General features: G+C 35.0%; 2 protein-coding genes across 6 annotated transcripts in view; both read left to right on the plus strand.

The window, feature by feature from the left end:
- The window catches only part of LOC150087432 (neuronal calcium sensor 2), a 104,757-nt gene extending 104,137 nt beyond the window's left edge, over nucleotides 1-620 (plus strand). For all 4 annotated transcript variants that reach the window (XM_090371178.1, XM_090371179.1, XM_090371181.1 and 1 more), the window contains one exon: nucleotides 302-620. In XM_090371178.1, coding sequence (XP_090227304.1) covers nucleotides 302-532 — 231 coding nt within the window. In that variant the 3' untranslated portion in view covers nucleotides 533-620. The remainder of the gene's footprint in view (nucleotides 1-301) is intronic.
- LOC150087433 (neurocalcin homolog) overlaps nucleotides 1-21,539 on the plus strand; it is a 165,229-nt gene that overhangs the window by 104,137 nt on the left and 39,553 nt on the right. The window lies entirely within an intron of this gene.

Genomic DNA, 21,539 nt, shown 5'->3' on the forward strand with positions numbered 1-21,539 from the left:
CAGCTATAAGAAATGCAGAATTGAAATTTGAGGAGTACAATGTGTATATAAAGGATAGGAGGGGGGATTATGCTGTTAGTTAAGAATCACATAAAATCTAAGGCAGTGCATCCAGTTGACATTGGTAGACTGAGAAATCTTGATTTTTCTCCAGTTGAGAAAGTCTTGTTTCCTGATTTTGATACTTCCATTTTTACTTAATTTCTTAATTTGGTTTGTCTGATTTTGAAACTTAAAATGTTAAAAACAAAATAAAGTGCTTACTTATAAAAACTACAGGATGCTATTTTACACTTTACAGGCTCTGTTTGAAATGTTAGGTCCAGGAGCTGCTGACTTACCTGAAGACACAGCTGAAGAACGCACTAAACAAGTGTTTGAGAAAATGGATGGCAATGAGGATGGAAAACTAACAATGGATGAATTCATTACTGGATGTATGGAGGATACCACAATAAGTAAACTTTTGAGTATCAATCCAGATGATGCACAAAGATACTTGGAAAGTTCATACAATAGTGTGGAATTGTAGTTCACTGTATAGTTTATCAGTAAATTGTGTGTGCGTGCACACACACACTCTCTCTTTCTCTGCACACGTGTACAGAGAGAGAGAGAGAGAGAGAAGGAGAGAAAGATAAATTCCTGGTGCCTTTGTAAATACAGCATTTAAGAATTACCTAAAGCCAAAATTTATGATTTTATAAAAGGAATTTGTGCATTGTCACGTCATGCATTATTGTAATTAACCACATTTATGAGATTGAGATAACCCTTACTGTACATTTTTAATAAGTTTGGGAAATAATTTTTTGGGATAGTATTCTTAATAGAGTGAGTAAAACAGATATAACTGTAAGATTTTGAAGAAATGAGAGTTTCATGGAATTGTTTTTTGGTATTTGCATGTAGTTCTAAAGGCCAGAAGGAAAGGTATGTTGTAATTAATTGTGGGTGCTTGGAATATGGATTAACTCTTTAAAATATGAGGACAAAATTTACATTTTTTATGAGAATATAGATCTGAATCATAAATACTAATTTTGTAATCAGCAACTTTATCATTTCTATATTAATTTAATATTTTATTGAGCAGTTGAAGGAATGGGTAGTAGAAAAAATCGTGTGTGTGTGCGTGCGTGCAGAGAGAGACAGACAAATTCCTTGTGCTGTTGTACAGCATTTGAGAATTACCTAAGCCAAAATTCATGATTTGATAAAAGAAATTTGTGCATTGTCACATCGTGCATTATTGTAATTAACCATATTTACGAGATTGAGATAGCCCGTACTATACATTTTTAATAAGTTTGGGAAATAATTTTTTGGAATAGTGTTCTTAATAATGTGAGTAAAACAGATATAACTGTAAGATTTTGAAGAAATGATAGTTTCATTGGAATTATTTTTTGGTGTTTATATGTAATTAATGTAGTTATAAAAGCCATAAGTAAGGGTATGTTTTAATGAATTGTAGGTGCTTGAAATATGGCTTAACTGTTGAAAATATGAGAAAATTTAAATTTGTTATGAGAATATAGGTTCTAACAGTAAATACTAATTTTGTAATCAGCACTTATATCATTCTCATATTAGTTTAATATTTTACTGAGCAGTTGAAGGAATGGGTTGTTTGGCATTACTTTTCACTATCTACTTATATATTATTTTATTTTTTTAAAGGCTTTATTAGTATAGTTAAAAAGATAATGGGATACTGTTTTGTGATGAATCTGGGGTTCTTGAGATAGGGTTTTTGTGCAAAAACTGTAGAATAAAGCTTAAATTTATAGGAATGCTAAAGAATTTTACCTATAATTGTAGCTGATTTGGTGATTATGAACTACAGATGATTTCAAAATACAGTAAAGCATTATAAATCCAGTACACTTGGGAAATAGCACAAGCCAGTTTCTTTTGAAAAGTGCTGCTGCACATTGCCTAAGTGTTCAAAGGCAAATCCTCGTATTACAGGACAATTTATGTCATGTATTTCAATATACACCAGAATATTTAAAAATCAAAATATACGTAAATAAACATGAAATATTATATAAACATAACATGTGCCTCTTGCCTATGCCACTACATCTTCACACCATATCGCAGCTTAAACATAAATCGATAAAATGCATAACTTGAAAATCCAAAGTTTATAACTAAATTTTTCAAACTAACAAGTGGCCTAATTTGAAAAGAAGACACTGCATGCTTATTGCACACTTATCTGTTTATACCAGAGATAGCTAGACTGCGAAGTCGGCAGCATCACCAGAAGCAGGGACAGTTGGTTCATAAATTTCAGTCACTGGAGGGTTCCTGAATGATTTTCTTTAGAATTTTCTTGAACATATTACACAAATTAGCTTCCTTTGTGTGTTTTGATCTTTCTTTAACAAATTTATCCTTATTTCTGTACAAATTCATTATATCTTGTGATTCAATTCGTGACCACTACTCTAAAGTTGATATTGTGTGCCAGTGACATTCTATACAGTGGTCTACTGGAGGCTTGTCTGTATATGCCTCATGATCATCGTCATTTTCTTCATAATTCTCATGTTCGGGTTCCAATACCTTTAACTACTTCTCCATCAGTTAACTGATTCACAACAGGTATGTTATTGTCTGTTTCCATCCAGTTTTCAATATCTTCTATTTCCAGATCCTTACATGAAATTGTTATGTGTCAGTCTTTAGGCAAATTCCCTAATTTGATACCAAGCATTTTTCACTAACATTGTAACTTACCAAATCTGGCAGTGGTTCATCACATTCTTCAAACATTCTAGCAGGCTTCAAATTATGCCAGGTTCAACTATTGTTGATCCTGCTCAGATAGCTGACAAACTGAATGAGTATTTTGAATCTACATTCACACATGAAGAATTCTGTAGGGAAGTGAAGGACAGAAGCTTATTAAACTCTAAAAGGAAGCTTTATGATTTTGTAATAACTGAGCAAAATGGAGGAGAAATTGTTGAAGTTAAACATAAGAAAGGCACCTTGGGGAGGGGGAGGGGATCTATCCAGTTATATTAAAGGAGGTGACAAAGGAAGTAAGCAAACCCTTAGCCATAATTATGAGAGCATCCTTGGATTCAAGTCCCCAAGGACTGGAGATGTGCAAATGTATCCCCAATTCACAAAGGGGGATCAAAGGGTGACACGAGTAATTAAAGGCCTGTTAGTTTAACTTCTGTTCCGGTTAAAGTAATGAAGTCACTGGTTAAAGATGCATTGCAGAATCATCTAGACAAGACTGCAGCAATAAATCAGACAGTGTGGGTTTGTTAAGGGAAAGTCTTGTCTGACAAATTTGATTGGACACTATGATGTGTTTACAAAGGAACTGAATGCAAAAAGTAATTTTGATATCATATACTTGGATTTCAGGAAAACATTTGATACTGTTATGCATGGAAGACTACTGTACAAATTTGCTTATGCTACATAACCTTGCATCACTTGCCTCTACTACTACTACTATTGTTCAGTGTTACTGCTGTGACATCCTTTCATGTCTTAGATTCAAAATCACATCCTTAATGTTGAACTCCTTTTTAAATCCTACAGCACCTTGGCCTCCTTTGCAGGCAAAAAGGAATTTTTGCATTAATTGCTGTCTGTAATAGCATTTTAGTGACCATAATATTCCCTGGGCCAGTGGCTGAATTTGGAGGAAAATAAGCCACACACATTACTTGATACTAAAATTAATACGTCTGTGTGGGCAGGACAGTTATGTAATGTCAGAATTATTTTAGGCTTCACCTAGTTCCTTAGATATACAATGAGCCTCCAGTGCAGAATAATTCACAAACCAATCCAGTATTATTTGAGAAGTTATCCATGCACATTTATTAGCTTGGCATTGGACAGGAAAATTCTTTACGCCCTTTAGAACATGCAGCTTGCACTTTTATCAATAATGGCTAGCTTTGTGTACACCTGCAGCATTTGCACATGCAAGAACCGTCAGTTTCTCCTTTGACTCCTGCACTCCAAATGCCTTATTCTCATCGCTAGCCGAAAGTTTGCTCCAAGTAAGACATTGCCAAAATAAGCCTGTTTCATCTGCATTTTATATTTGCTCAGTAGTAAGATTTTCATCTGAACTTAACTTCATAAACTCCTCTACAAATTTTTCAGCAGCATCTGAATTGGCATTCAGTTTTTCTCCAGACCACAGCTAATTTTTGTATTCCATGATGAAGCTTAAAGCAATAGTCAACCTTGCAAATTATCACAAGCTTTTTTGATTTTCAAATCATCGTGGAATTTCTTTGTTTGCTGTATTAGTAAAGAGCCTGATACCAGTACACTCTCACTTCTCCTTTGTCGAAACCATTCCAATAATACTCTGTCAAAAGTTTTTCAGCTTCTCATAGCCTTTGGGAATGTCACTGTTTATATATAAAATTTCAGCAACTCACTTTCTTTGCTTCTTCAAGTCATACACGGTAGAACTGCCTATACTATATTCTTCACAAAGTCTCTTAACTGAAGCACCACTATTTAGTTTTTGTAATATGCCTACTTTTTTTGCTCAGTAGAAAGAGATTTAATGTTTATACTTTCTATTTCTATGGAAAAACGAAATATAAATGGATAAGTGTGCAATATAGAGGGGTTTGCAGCTTTTTTGAAAGTGTTCCAATATGAAATTACAACCTATCACACTACTGAAAAATACACACACAATCCATGAATTTGAACTGGATAAAAGTTGAATACAATATTGCTCATGGCTTCCTAGTAAACCTTGCAACCCCAAAATACAGTATTGTAATAGTAATAGAGGAATGTGATGCAAGAAAGTAAGCGTATGAGCTCATATAGCATCAGCCAGAAAAAAAAAAATTCACATAACTATTCCCTCTAAACGTTTGTCCAATTGCTCCTTGAATTTATTTAAGCTATCAACTTCCACAATGACAGGTGGAAATTTGTTCCAGCAATTAACCACCCGCTGGCTAAAGGCAAATTTCTGCACATCTAATCTGTAGATTAGATGTGCGGAAATTTCAGAAATGTGTGGAAAGGTCTTTACTCAATTTGAATTTATGCTCCCTTAGGTTCGTAATCTGAGCAAGCGGAAGAATCCCATCAGAATTCAGCATGCTCAACCCATTCAAGGCCTTATACACATCAATCTGATCATCTCGCAGGTGCCTAGCTACAGCCACTGCAATTTGCAGAACTTAAGCCTCTCTTGGTAAGAGGACCTCCCTTCGTTCCCTCACCAATATTGTGAACCCAAATTTTGGAATCTACATCCTTCCTAAAATGAGACCTCCAGACCTGTATGCAATACTCAATGTGTGACCTGACCATTGCCTTATCTTCTTCTTCCAGTCACATAACTCTCTGAGGAGCTGTTGTGGCCACCAACAAATTCCTCCAACTGTATTGATCATGTGTTATACGAGCAGCATTGCAAAGTGTCTTATACAAAGGGATGATAACCTCCTTTTCCCTGCTAGCAAAATTCCTGTATATCATTGACAAACCCCATGACCTGCTGTAGCATCCTGTCTGCATGGCTCAGAAAACTTAATATCTGACTGCACAATTACACCCTCAATTATTAGGGTGGTAGAAACGTTTTCAGTTTCTACCACCCTAAGTGTAGTACCACACAATTGGTACGTTGCTCTGGGGTTACTACTACCCATATGCAGTACTTTGCATTTGTCAATGTTAAACTTCAGTTGCCACTTCTCAGCCCATCTGCCCAAATTTTCTAGATCCTGTTGCAGTAGCACACTGCCATTACTGTCATTAACCCTGCCAACCTGTGTATCATCTGCAAATTTTGACACTAAGCCTGATATACATTCATCAATATCATTGATAAATATACAAAACAACAATGGGCACAACACCAAACCTTGTGGGACTCCACTAATAATATTAGTCCATGCGGAGGATTTGTACAAGGAGGTTCCTGTTTTAATGTACTTTCAAAAGTTTTAAATTATGTCTAATTCAGCTTGTAAAGTACGTATATAAAATATCCATTAAACCTCCATATTATTTGCTGTGGTCCCCAGATTTTCTGGTAGCCCCACTGAACATAACTGTAAAAACTAATTTGTAACATGAACCAGTATGTCAGAGTGGCCAAACTTGCTTAACGTAAGAGCCACATACAATAAACTTCAGATGTTTGAGAGCCGCAAGATGTGAACAAATGTTACATGCACATTTTATTACAAAAATTTTATATAAATATTAAGAAATACATGTACATAATATTTATTCATGTGTGTAGTTTTTAAACTGTTAATTTGTATTAGTTTCAGTAATCACAAAGTACACACAATATATACCAAATGTTTTCAATATTCTGATTGATTATGGTTTTAACTATATTGAGCGTATTTAATAGGGAAACATCTTAGAAAAATATGCAGATTTGCATATCATTAACATTAAATGAGATTGCCAAAAATAAAAGCGGTAAAAACAGATATTTTTAATGATATTTATTTGTCTTAGTAAATATCCAGTCAAAACATGGAGAAAAATATGTAAACCAATAAAATTATAGATATTTTAATCAGATATCACCTTACAAAATTATAGTCTTATCATAGTATTTTTATGACAAACAGACATTGCTACAATTATCAAGCTATTTACTGCTAGTAGAGGTCTTGTGTGTTTCCATCTTGGCTGTGAGTCATTTAAATTCTGGCTGATATGTTGTTAAGGCTGTATGAATTAGCTCCGTCAGGTGTTGATTTGTAAGGATTATACAATGCTTCGACTTCACAAACTTCATTACAGGGTACAGTGATTCATAGCAGTATGTTGTGCTGAAAATTGAGATGAGTTGCACACTGGTTTTCTTCAGTTCAGGATATGTTATTTCTGGAACTTGCTTCCAGAACTCAATTGTAGACTGGGATTTACCGATCATCTTTAGACTCGGGTCCTCCTGTAATTCTGTTAGTTCCATTTCCACAGCAGGTTCGAGAATTGGACAACCATCATTGATCACATAAATCATGAATGGATTTACAAGAAAGGGGAAGCAGGGCTTCAATTTCTGCAAGTCCTTAAACCTGTCAAGGAAATTATCAAGCAGTCCTTGTAATTTATCTTTGTATTCCTCCAGTTAGTGGTCTTCTTTTTTTTTTTTTTTTTCAATATCAGGGAATGTATTTACTCTCCTTTTGAGATTGGGAAAGTAACTGAAGTTTCTTGACAATATGTCTCGTTGAAAAACTCTTTGATTTTATTCTGAAAGCTGAAAATTGTTTGAGTAAGATCAGAAACAATCTTATCCTTCCCCTGAGTGCCAAGTTGAGACTTTGTAGATGATTCATTATATCAGTAAGGAACATTAGATCTTGCATCAATTCGTCATTTTCCAATTGAGGATAGAAACTTTTCTTTTCTTCAAGAAAAGTAATAATAGGCACCAACAGATCCATGAACCTACTCAAGGCATTACTAATTGACATCAACCTCACAATACAATAGAAAGAGACATCACTGAGTTTATCTAAAAAGCTCCAATAAAATTTTTGAACTTTCAGTGGGTCTTCCCATTTGACCATATCAAATTGATTGACAATTTCAAGAACAGATTTCATAATATCTTCATACTTGAAGTATCTGGTTTCCGGGTGTTCACGATGAATAATGCAATGAACAGGGAGAAACTCTGGAAAGCTTGGATCACTTTTCATAAGTGCAATTAATCCTGCATTTTTTCCCACCATTGCAGGTGCTCCATCTGTTACAACACTGAGTGTATTCAGTGGAAGTTAAGGCTCTGTCAAGTGCATTTTTAATGTCAAATTAATGGACTTAGTGGCACTAAATTTTCTTTTAGTGCCACTAAGTCCAACATCTATTCTTTTACAGTTACATCAGAGGAAACATAATGAACAAATACCGCCAGTTGTGCTTTGTCTTGTATGTCTGTAGATTCGTCAAAAACTAAGTTGAATGCAAAGGAATTCTTTAATTCATTTTGCATTTTGCCTGCAACATCAGCACTGATCAGGGAGATAAGCCTCTGTGTAGTGTAGATGAAGCTGGTGTTTGTGCTATTAGTTGCTGAAGTTTTGTGTTATTTGGATCTAACACTGCAACAACTTCAGCTATATTCTTCTTAACAAATTTGCCATCAGAATATGGGTGTTTAGCATGAGCAATATTCCATAACATAACAAAACTAGCTTCAGTCGTTGTATCGGCTTCCTTACTGACGTTGTCAACAGTGCCTGCTGGCTATATAGTAATGATTTTAACACAGTTAACTTGTTTTTCCGTAATTCTGATTTAGGTGGATAATCAGACAAAAAGGTTTTGTGATTTGTTTCATACTGGCTTTGTAACGACTGAGTAACACATTGCAGATGATGCACAAAGGTTTACCTCCTTTAATAGTGAATTCAAAATCTTCCACCCACTCTGGCTTAAAATTTCTGTTTTCATCGTCATACTTTCGCTTCTAACAATTTGATGACGCCATCTTCCTTCACAAAATTTTCATAGACACTTCTAAAAAAATTAAAGTGAAAAGAAGCAATAAGCCTCAACACACGCAACACAACCAAAATATACAGCACCCAGTATCACACTACCACCCCGCTAATTTCACTGCCAGCAATACACAGCCACACATGCAGTCACAAGCCATGCCCACTATAACTAACATTGTCAGCACCGGCTTGTGCGATTACTGAGATTCTCTAGCACAATTCCTCTGTAATCCTGGCTAATCCAAAATTTCTTTAATCCAAATTTTTTTTTTCCTGACTCAAATCTAGCATTAAAATTAGGATTTAAATTCTTAAATATATTTAATCCAGTTGGACTCTCAGTTTATACCCGGTAAATAATTATAAAGCTTTGAAAATATTTTATTTACCTTTTATATGAATTATAATGCAAAAAGGAGCTCAGCTAACATATTTCTGCAAGCTGCACATTATATGTCAACGAGCCACATGTGGCTTGCGAGCTGTGGTTTGGCCACCCCTGCAATATGTACTGGTCAGCTGACAGTTGGGTGTGTCTTGATTCACTGTGTGCAAATTGGATTCTAAAGTCATCAAAAGAGACAAATTCACTGGAATTTGTGCCTTTTGATGACTTTAGAAATTTTGGACTCGACTGACTCAATATTTAATAAATTCATTAAATATAAGTTAAATCTTGCAAATACAAAGCATCCAGTTTTTCACATTCAGGATTAGTGTGTCATTTCACTATACTATACTGCTGCTTAAGCAGTTGCATAAATATTAATTTAAGCCACAAAAGTAATCAAGGTTTGTATTTCAAAACTGACACTTAATGACTGCTGTAATTTTTCCTGTATGGAAACAGTGAGTGGTGTGTTCAAGCAAAAATGACAGGATAGGCTAACCAAGGCAAAAGTTTTAAAAGTGCACTTTTTGAAAAGTACCTGATTTTTGATAATTCTGGATTTTTGAATGCTGGATTTATGAGGTTCTACTGTAGTAACAGATTCAGTTATAAAATTTATCATACCCAATAATAATAATAGTGGCTGTGCTGATAATGAAAAGGTGTTATTTTTATGCAATATAAATTATAATACATCTTCTGTATTTATTTATTTTAAAAATAATGAAAGAATGAGTATTTTAGAAATGATTGTGTTTCAGATTAATGGTTTGAGAAAGGATAAATGATTTGCACATATTAATATACATATCGTCGCCTACAACACATACAGGTGTATCTCATTATTAGCAACTTTTCGGGAGAGCAAAAAAACCAATTTATTTGCCTGATTGTTGCTCATTTTACTACATGCACTAGTAATGAAGCCATGAATACTAATAAATCGCATAAAGAACTATTCCTAAAGGTTGAGGGACTAATAAGAGCCCAAAAAATATTAATTTATTTGAGGCTTTTTACTGAAAAAAAAGCCTTCATTGTCAGATACGCCTCTTTGTGAGGCCCTAATTTCAGGGTTTCAGGTATGAATATATAGTTACGCCTAATTGTTTCTAATGAATAAAACAAATTATAAACTAAACTAGCTACCACCCGCAACTTCGCCTGCCTGTTTTTTTCTTGTTACTTAGTTCCTTCATTACGTGGATTGATATTAAGTAGCCTGTATGTTAAGTGGGGCTCTCTAAGGTACCCTGCATCGAAATCGGTTTAAGAAGAAATTGAAATTCAAAAATTACAGACTGCCGGCTTGCTACAGTTTTATTATTAGTATAGATATAGATAATAATAACTTTAAAAAAAGACAAAGCTAAATCAAACTTTATTTAATGCAGTACTACTAAAAAAACAGGCTTACAATATTTACGCCGAATCGTTTCAAATGAAGTAACAATATTAAATTGAAAAAGAAACTTAGATGAAAATATTTTTCCATGAAGCTTAATCGTGGGGCAGTCTTTCATAAAACTCCTTATATTCCTTGACCCTTACAATAGGAGTTTGACTAGAGCAAAGACTTAGTAAATCTTGATACTTAGGTTTGGAAATTTTAATTTGACTTTGGTTTAATGGAGATACATCTTCTTTTAAGAATTTTGTTTCGGTTCTTTTTAAGGTAATGGACCTGTATGATGCATCTCTGTGACTCATTTTAAAATAAATTGTACTTGGATTTTGTTTTCGTACTTTAAACTCAGCCTTTTCTGTCCGGTTTAGAGATGTATCGGTTTCGTTATCCTTTCGAAGTGAAAGTACTTTTATCTTCCGAGAAAAGTCTTTAAAATCTTGGTATTCTAACAGTCAGACATTATAAGGATGTGAAGGTCTTGCCATTTTCATGATAGGGTATAGCTGCGTAGGAAGAAACACATCACCGGCCTTTTTTAGGGCATGTGCTGAGTCTCCTTCATTTTGTCAGTAGTTGGGAGCAAAGAATTTTAATGATATGTCTCATAAATTTGAGGAGTTATTAAAAATGTAACAGGGCAGAAGCAACTATGGAATTTTTATTTTGCCCTGCACATCCGCCGGCATAAAGGTTAGCTGTGTCGGCTTCCGCTTAATCACATTCTTTTAAGTATATGGTGAGAGCTGTAGCAATCTCTGATCCATGTTTGCTCTCTGTTTCAGGCCATGTAAAGCAATAACAGTCACGGGAAGCAATATTATAAATAGTAAAGTTATATACTGAGAGCCGTCTTATGTAAAATATTGCTCCTTCTTTAGAAATAGGCAGAAATATTATTACTTGCTGTAAGTCAAATGAAGCACAAATTTGAGTATTATGTTCTGAAGCTGTTTTCTTCTTTTTTTAAATTTTCGAACTGTTTCTTTTTCAGCAATCTGACTTTCATTTTTCTCTCTTAAGCGATCTTTTGTTTCTATGGAACCATCTCTGAAGGTAGTACAAAGGCTACATTGATCCTTTTTTGGACGATGAAATGAGAGATTCATAGATTTAAACACAGATTTGTAAAGTGTTTAGCTTGGAGCATTGTTAGGCGAAACATTAAGCTCTTTAATTAATATGTGGTGCATCTTTTTTATTGACAAATCTGAGTGTAAATATTCTCTTGTTGTATTAGCCCCGCAATAATGGGATTTGACTTTGGGAAATCGTCGAATGTGATTTTCTACAATCTGGTGTAATTCTGTGTTTCTGTCTTTCAACGTTTGTCTTCGGCCACCTCACTCTTCTTTTTAAAGTGTGCCTGATGAGTCAAGTTTTTTTAGTGCTGTGTGCATGGTTTTCTCAGAAATTGTGAGAGTACAGGTGACCCTCGCTTAACACTGATAATTCGTTCCGGAAAAACAGAGTGCTAAGTGAATCCGCGCTAAGAGAGCGCCGCATTCCCATAAGGTAACATGTATTTGTAAGTTGCAGTCGGTGCCATAGGATATTTCCTAATCAATAATAAACAGTAGTGAAAAGATGCACAAATGTCGGTCAAAATATTTGTACATATAAAATATTCTGCATTACATACTTATATTACGTATCAAAATTAAACTTAAAATTCCAATTAAAATCATGAATTTAATTGATCTAAATTGATTTTAATTAATTTAATTTAATTGATGAATTTAATCATGAAAAATGTGTCGATTTTGGGTTGGCTCTCTTCTAAATAAACTAAAAGGGGTATTAATTTTAAATCCCCCGCAGCGTTACCACCCAACAATGAAGTCACCCGATCCTTCGCCGCTTTGAAACCTGGCATGTTTTTTTTCTTCTTCTTTCAATATGAAACTTCTTTTAGAAGTTCGTTTCCACAAAAGTCCTGCTTCAGCTATGTTATAAACTTGTTGAGAAGTATAACACACAATACCCCACTTCAATAATTTTAACAAGTTCTTTTTTGAAAGTTTCGGTTCCTTGATCTGAACTTGCGGCTTCTCCCTAGATTTTAAATCTATTCAACCAGCCCTTACCAGTTTTATAAATGTTTTCTTCAATTAACTATGCTTTAAGAATGAATGGAAACAGCTTGCACACCACCTCCTGATTTATATTATGGCTGCAAAATACATTTCTGACTAAAATTGTTAAATAGTAAATGTAATAACCATATAGTGCAAGGAAATCACAGGCTTTTTCTGGGAGGGGACCGAGTAGATAAGAAAATACAAATTATTTGATTCCTCGTCACATAGGTAAATATCCACTTGACCATTTAATTTATTCAAACTGTCAGCCTCAACTACCTATGAAGGCAAACTGTTACAACAATCAATGACTCGCTGGCTAAAAGAAAACTTCCTACAGTCTAGTATAAACCTCTTCCCCTGTAATTCAAAATTATGCCCCAAAGTTCTAAAATTGCCTATAACTGAAAATTCTGCTTTTGTTTATTTTACTAACCGCTTTCAGAGCTTTATAAACCTCAATTAGGTCACCTCTGAGGTGCCTAGTTCCCAAGCTCTCTAGCACAGGTACAGAGTCTTTCCTCATATGGTCACCCTTCTGCTGATCTCACTATTCGAGTTGCCAATTTTTGGACACTTTCAAGAAGCTCAATGTCTTTTTTTCAGATTAGGTCTCCATACTTGAACACTATTCCAAATGTTTGAACACTATGTGGCATCTATTAATGGGACAGATTGGGCAGTACTTGAACACTATTATAACTCCCAGTTGCCTTATACAGTTGGACTAGACCTTCATATCTCTACAGGATAATGTTTGATAAATCATCAATAAGACACCATGGGCTTTCCTGGCCTAGAAAAGTCCATGATGTCTGAGTAGGTTTTCTGAGCAGTGTAAACAGGAAAGCCCATGGGTTTTCCTGTTTACACTGCTCAGAAAGCTCAGATATCTGCCCATATTATAACTCCCATATCCCTTTCTTCCTCTACTGTTCATAATTAACCTCAGTGGTTCAATAAACTCCCTGGCATCCTACCTCAAAATTATTGGGTATATGCCATCAATTCCAGAAGCCTTACTTTCCTTTATGCTCAATAGTTTTTCTAATAAACAGTTATCTGTAATTTGAAAATCACTAATTTTGTATGACTCAGCCTCACTTGCACAGCCTCCTCTCAGCATGAAGGAAGTACCTGTTCAATTCATCTGCAACATCAGCTGGGTTACCCAAGACTTTTCCACACAGCGCCTCCTTAGCCAGGTGGGCAGGAGCAGCAGTGCGTAGCACACACTTCTTGATTAGACCGGGGTTCGAGCTCGTGACCACCAAATATGGAGGATGCAGAAAGGTCAGGGAATGACCACCGCATATCCTGGAGCAATATGGCCTTAGTTGCTAATGCTCCTAAAAACCAAAATAACAAACAACAACTTTTCCACACCCAGTGCACAAAGTTCTGATCTGATTTGCTTTTTTCTTCCTTGTATTCATATACATGAAAAATTGCTTGTCCCCATTCTTTGCAGTCTTAGCTAGTGCTTTTTATACACCTCCTTGGTCTCCCTAACTTTTTCTGTGATACTATTATAAATCAGCTTGTAGCTGTTGTAGGCTTCAGTACTTTTCATCACTCTTTAACTGTCCCATACTAACTTTTTTTGCTCAGTTTGACCAGCCTGCACGACATTTTTAATGGTGTGTATGCATTCATGGCTTCTGTGATTTCTGCTTTAAAAGTATTCCATAATTCAAGCTTATTTGTTCTTGCTCTCCAATCTGCCCAGTTAATAGATGCCATATAGTGCCTTAAACTCTCAAAATCCCCTCTTCTGAAGTTAAAACCTGTGCCTTTATCTTTAATTACTGCATTATCTTTCTTCATATTCCATACATAATGATGAGGTCAAGAATATTCTCACACCTCTGATGTGCTGGTACAAATAATAATCATTAGTTTATTAGAAAAATTTTTCTCCAACATGTGTTTCATTCCCTCTTATTCCAGTCATTGGTTATAGGATATATAATAAGGCATTTGTGCTTGCTTGCCTATTCCATTTGCATGTAAAAACTCTTGGCATATTTTTCTCAATCTTCTGGTCTGTAGGTTACTCCCACTCTCATTATACCCTTAATTCCTGCATACTCTCACCACACAGATTCTGTATTCACAGACATAACTTCAGACTCAGCAAAAGCTGTTTTTACACTCAGGTTGCTTGCTTTTGATAAGAAGCATGACACCACCACCACCCTCTTATCTTTCCTAAATACATTATACATACCATAATGGAGCTTGTCGTCCCCAATTTTGAGGTTGCACCACATTTCTGTTAGCCGTATTATGTCAGCATTAGTTGTCCTAATCAGGAGTTCAAATTCAGACAGTTTATTGACATCACTCCCGACATTATGTAAAATTTCTATTCTTCAATAGTTTACTTTCCTGGCACACCCCTTGAGTTATTTAGGCTTATTTCCCCTATCTTTCTCATCTGCTCATTTGAAATGTTGCTACCCTCAGAACATCGTGCCAACATCAGCTGTTGTGGCAACAAACAAGAATTCTTGACGTGAGTGGAAGCAATACTTTGGTCCATATCATCAAATAAACATAGATCTATATTATCCTTCCCCCACTCTTAATTATCAGTTTCCTTGAACCCTTATAAAGGTATCCTTGATAATACTGGAAAAAATCCTTACACCACCTTTGTTCAAATGAATACCATCTCTACAAAATATATTCCTTCTACTTTCAAGTGTGTGCCATGCTGATAAAAAATTTCCCTCCTAGAATTTTGAAGATTCCCCCAAGTCTCGAGTTAATCCACAAGGCTTTCTGCATGTAATCCCTACTATCGTGTCTGGGCAGAATTGCAGACACGTGCATTCTGACCTAACTCATGGCATTTTTTCAGCATGGTCCTATATTTATCCAAGAAATGGTCAGGTTGTGTTCATTTAATATTGTTAATCTCCACATGAATAATAATGCTCTCTTTACCCACCTTAAAATCTGACAGTCTGTTGGTAATATCAATTGTGACTCCCAGCAAACATACCCTGGTTCTGATCCAGCTATCTTTATTACAAAAAATATTACCTGTTTCCCTGACAATAGAATTTTCCAATAAAACTAGCTCACCTTCAACCAGAACAGTGTACATTCTTGACTATTTACTACTTGACTATTCAGGTTCGAGCCCGTCACCACCAAATACGGAGTATGCGGAAAAGTCAGGGAATTACCACCGCATATCCCCGGAGCAATATAGCCTTAGTTGCTAATGCTCCTAAAAACCAAATAACTAACTAACTAACTTGACTATTCATTTATGGTACTTAAATCGAGGGTGCATCACTTGACAAGTCATAAGCTACTTGAGTTCCTGACAAGCTCTCTGTTACATTTATTTCTAAGGTAAGCACTCGTTTCTTCAGTGACTCAAATTCTTCTCATAATGCACCAAGTTCTAATTTCCACCTGACATCAGGTGCAAAGAGAATCGTCATTTAAGCCAGGTTTGCCACTGACCAACCTTAGAATACATTCCACAGGTTATACAAATGATGAACTCATAACTTACACCAGAAATGCTTGCAGACATTTCTGTCTGGGTCACGATATCTTTGGACTTTGTATTGTAAGTGGATCTTGTAGCAACCATTATTAAGGTAAAATTTTAACTTTAGAAAGAAAATACAATATATAGTCAATAATATATAGAAAGATAATATACAGGTAACCCTCGTATAACATGGTAGTTAGGTTCCTATAAAATGTCGTGTTGTGTGAAACTGTTATACGGGACTAAGAAAAAGTACAAAAGGAGGGGTTACGTTCCAAAAGCTAACAAAAATACACGATTCTAGATTTTGTGTCTTCTACTCTTTAAAAAATCAATAATCTAGGTAGTAGTAGGAGTGGCATGTGATGCAAGAAAGCAAATGTATGAGCTTATGCAGCATCAGCCAAAAAAAAAAAAAAAAAAATCACACCATTCCCTCCAAATGCCTGTCCAGTTCCTCCTTAAATTTATTCAACCTATCAACTTCCACAACGACAGATGTAAGTTTGTTCCAGCAATTAACCACCCGCTGGCTAAAGGCAAATTTCCGCACATCCAATCTACATCTGTCTTTTCTTAATTTGAATTTATGCCCCCTTAGGTTCGTAATCTGAACAAGTGGAAGGATCCCATCAGAATTCAGCGTGCTGAACCCATTCAAGGCCTTATACACCTCAATCAGATCACCGCGCAGGTGCCTAGTCTCCAGCCACTGCAATTTGCAGAACTTAAGCCTCTCTTGATAAGAGGATCCCTTCATTCCCCTCACTAATCTTGTTGCCCTTCTCTGTACACGCTCAAGTAAATCTACATCCTTCCTAAAATGAGGCCTCCAGACCTATACGCAGTACTCAAGGCGTGGCCTGACCATTGCCTTATACAGAGGGATAATCACCTCCTTTTCCCTGCTAGCAAAATTCCTCTATATCATTGACAAAACCCCATGACCTGCCCTGGCAGCCTTGTCTGCATTGCTCAGAAAACTTCATATCTGCCTGCACAATTACTCCCAGGTCTTTTTCATTTTCTACCACCTTAAGTGTAGTACCACACGGTTGGTACGTTTCTCTGGGGTTACTTCTACCCATATGCAGTACTTTGCATTTGTCAAGGTTAAACTTCAGTTGCCACTTCTTAGCCCATCTGCCCAAATTATCTAGATCCTGTTGCAGTAGCACACTGCCATTACTGTCATTAACAACCCTGCCAACCTTTGTATCATCTGCAAACTTTGTTTGCTTTTGCTTGATAAATCTTTGTGAATTTCATCGTATGGAACTAAGCATTTTTGAAGCTCCCTTTTGAATTTTGGGCTCCTTTCATTTAAGAATCTGCATTCAAAAAATAAGATTCTAATTGCTCAGATAACTTTATGCCTTCCCATATGCTTTTTAGTCTAAAATTTTTAAATTTAGAATTTATCTGTGCTATCATCCTCTGAATTGATTTGGTTTTACCTCTGATGCCATTTCCACCAAATCTGCTTCACCAGACTCTTTTTCTACCAGTAATTCCTGAACATCTTCAGTAATATCTTTTTTTATTTTTTTAAGAGCATAGGCGACTAGGGCGACATGTTACTCTGTGTGTATTCTCTATAAATTTCGTGTGTTCTGAGGTCAATTTTCTGTTTTTCTGGACAAAAAACCAAACCTGAATTTCCAGGGAAAAAAACCATGTTACCTTCGCCCGAGACTGACTAACTCAGCCATGTTGTGAAAACGACCCATACAAATTCCTCTCATCATTGATGGTATTTGAACTCGGGTCTTTTCCACCCAGTGTGGGGAGGAGGGCGATTCTATTAACTGTGTTATCCTCGAGATCTTCAGTAGTCATATCATCAAAACCTTCCCCTCCTACTGACACAAGTTCTACTATTGCGCTGATTCCGTTTTCTGCCGGTTCGACCATATTTCCTGAATGAACTGACTCTGGTCATACGTTTTTCCACACACATTTAATGTTGACGGTTTTACTTCTTTCAGTGTTAAAGCTGTGATTCTGATACAGTACACAATTGAGAAATGTTTTCATGTCTCCATTAATTCAGTATATTTGGAATCAATTTTTCCAAAATCCATTGTAACAATTTTCTTACGTAATGAGTTTTAACGGTGGATATATAAAGTTCTTCATATGCTTCACAATAATTGCCTTGGCTGAATGAAAGAAGTTGTATTAACTTAGTACAACTGTGGTGGTAGGAACATAACTTCAACGTTTGGATGACTTAAATTTTTTGGATGGCTTGGTGTTGCTGTCCAATAGTAATAAAACTTTGAAATCTAGATTTTTCCACAAGTTCAACAAGCACAAATTCAATTGCATAGAACGTAACATGGGGATTTCCCAACAAAATAAATACAGGGATTTCTCAATTTTTTTTGACTAGCGAGTCAACAAGTGTGGCAATGTTGAAAAATTACATCCAACATAATAGCAGGGTTTTCTCCGCACAAAAGCTCAAAAATACCCTGTTATGCAAGGTTTATTGAAATTCTCTAACCATATTATTTAAGTACAGTGTTGTGCGAGGATTGCTGCAATTTATCAATTGTGTTAGAGCAAAACTGTGTTGTAGAAGTACTGTGTTATTCGGGGTTGCCTGTACTGTATTTTAACAATATAGTCCTTCCCTAATTATATTGAAGCTACCGAAAGTTATGAAGTTCCCTTCAAAATATTGATTACAGGGACTATCTGAATATTAAGCTGTAGCTTTTCGAATATTTAGAAATTTTAAATTTACGATATATTACAGGATTTAAATTAACTGATTATTAGAGAAATTAAACTCTTAACAAAACTTTAATCACTAGTGAAGTAAATTTAAGGTATTACCGAATGGAAGTTACGAAATTCCCATCAAATTAGCAATAATAAAAGCCTTCTAACTATTAAGGTGTAGCTTTATAAATACTTAACTAAGTGCAGAAATAAACTAACCTTCGTGACTATATGAATTCAAACTGTATATTAACTGCAGTTTAGTATATTAAATAAATAATTCAAAATAAAAAAAAATAATAAAAAAAATCTAGCCTGCTATGAAATAATTCTGAAATGTACAGCCACCATGTACAATCGAGTATGGCAATATGCTGTACATGTGCACTGGTTAACGTCCAACCACTGAATCTTTATAAAGGCATGGAAAGACTATACCTTCTGATTTTAGCATAAAAAATAACTTTTAAAGATTTGGATTATTTTACTGTCTTTTGTTAGATGGGGTGGGGCAATGTGCCATAAAACAACAATAAACTGAAGCAAACTAAGCTTAGATAGGGGAGCAGGGATACGTTTGTGCAGTGGATTCACCTTTTTACATCTTTGGCAGCATCTATTAAATTTCGGACAGTAGTGAAACCAATTTGTCACGATTTTATTAAACGAAAATATAAGTGTACGTGACTTATTCGGTAGATATAATTCAACATGTCATAACCAATCTGTACTATTCTTCTCCCCCTCATTCTGTGCAATGCAAGAAAGAGAGAGATACTGTAAAAGGAGCATTGTTGCATAATAAGATAAATGATTGCCAAGGCACCTTGGCATTAATACTCAACCTGGTGTTGAGCATTAGAATCCAGGGGCCTTAGTATTTTCATTATTTGCTACTAAACAGATTAATTTTAAATTATACCGCCTTCATTTTTGCAGAACTGTATGTATGCCTTTAATCAAGCAAGCTGCATTGGCAAGGTGGTGTGAAATGTAAAATTGAATGTTATTTTAAAACCAAATAAAGTATTACAGTAGTACTTTATTTGGTAGTAAGGTAGGATTAAAACTCCAGGACTGAATTTGTTAAAAATTTCTGAATAAATAAGAAAAGCTTTATTTTGTAGTCTAGAATGTCTATTATTTTTAATTACCTGTTGTTTTAGGTGCACCTGTGCAAAGATTTGTCTTTTGTTGCCACAATTTCAAATTTTGTATAATTTTTTATAATGTTGTTTTCTTAGCAAAGGAAGGTGCCTCCATAGCCAGATGGGCAGGAGCAGCAGTGCGTAGCACACGCTTCTTGATTAGACCAGGGTTTGAGCCTGTGAGCCACGAAATACAGAGGATGCGGCAAGGTCAGGGAATGACCAGCGCACATTCCCAGAGCAATATGGCCTTAGTTGCTAATGCTCCTAAAAAAAAAATTAGCAAAGGACTTATAAAACTGTGTTATGATAGTTTATGATGCTGATTTTGTTGAGAAAATCATCCTCGTAGACTATCGAAACAATTATTGTGAAGCATATGAAGAAGAACTTTATCAAGGGGTAAGTTATTTGAATGGTACAAGTACATCAAAGATGGGTACCATCTTTGATGCACTTGTACCATTCAAATCTGTGATCATCATTGAGGATGATGCAAGGTGTAGGAGACCTTATATGTCATAAAATGACAAATTTGTCTCACATGCATTATTCAGCCCAATAATCAAATAAGAATTGAAGGCATAAGTCTGTCAAGCTGGAATATCATGTGGCAGTTTCCTAGCCATCTTATGATATTCCAGCTTGAAAGATTGTAATATATGATAGTTGCCCTGCCATCATATCTGTTACTTTAAACATGAAAAGATTATGCAGATACTTTGTCCCCATGTTTTTAAAAGCAAGTTGGACAAAAACAAGATTTGAACTTGGAAAAGAACTGGTTTAAGTTTGTTATTGTTAAGATTTCTGAAAAAAATAATGAGAGATGAAAAAATAGCATTATCTTTACAATCAGTAGGTAAAACGTCAATCCTCAGAAGTCTTCCATCTCCCCCAAGAAGAAGAAAAGTGGATTGTGTTAGATCTAAAAATAAAGTTATGCTAGAATTATTTTTTGATTATAAAAATCATTTTATATCAGCAGGCCATACTCTTAATAGGACTATATGCTTCACTTCATTAAGTGCTTGTGTGCTGCATTTCAAAGGATACCTAATCTGTGGGCAAGGAAAAATTAAAAATTATATGACAATGCTCCTGCTCATCATTTTGAGCAGGGGCATTGTAACATATTTTGAATACCTTTCCAGTCACCCTACAACTGAACTGTCTTGCAACCTTATTTACATGACCTCATTCCAGTTTTTATTTTTAATCAAACCAAAGATTTCATTAATGAGACTTTTCTTTTCCAATGAAGCAGAAATTGGCACAATTACAATGAACAGAGTTGAAGAATTGTCAAAAAAGAGACTTTTAAGAAGTGTGGGTTTTTTTTGTTTTTTTTTGTAATTATATAACCAATGGAAAAATGTGTAAATAGCCATGGGTTTTTTTATTATTATTATTATTGAATGTTATACTTAAAATAAAAATTCAGTCCTGAATTTTTTTTATCCTAGCTTGCATTATAGACAGAATATTTTCTTTTCTTTGAATATTTCCCACAAAAAAAAAAAAAAAAAATGTTGACAAAGTTTTTTAAAATATTTAACCCATATACCAAATGCAGTTATCTTATAACAGCTTAATATTTATAAAATCACTTTTTTGGAATTTTGTAAATGTTTTCTGAAGGTAATGTCAGTTATTCCTAATTTTTATTCATGTTCATGTCTGCTAAAAATTTTTGTATATAAAAAGTTTTATCAATTCCTTCTTACTTTTTGAACAGAAGGGATTGCTACTTGAATAGCTTT

The sequence above is a fragment of the Mastigoproctus giganteus genome, chromosome 4, assembly GCF_048544385.1.
Source record: "Mastigoproctus giganteus isolate SK-2022 chromosome 4, ASM4854438v1, whole genome shotgun sequence".
NCBI lineage: Eukaryota > Metazoa > Arthropoda > Arachnida > Uropygi > Thelyphonidae > Mastigoproctus > Mastigoproctus giganteus.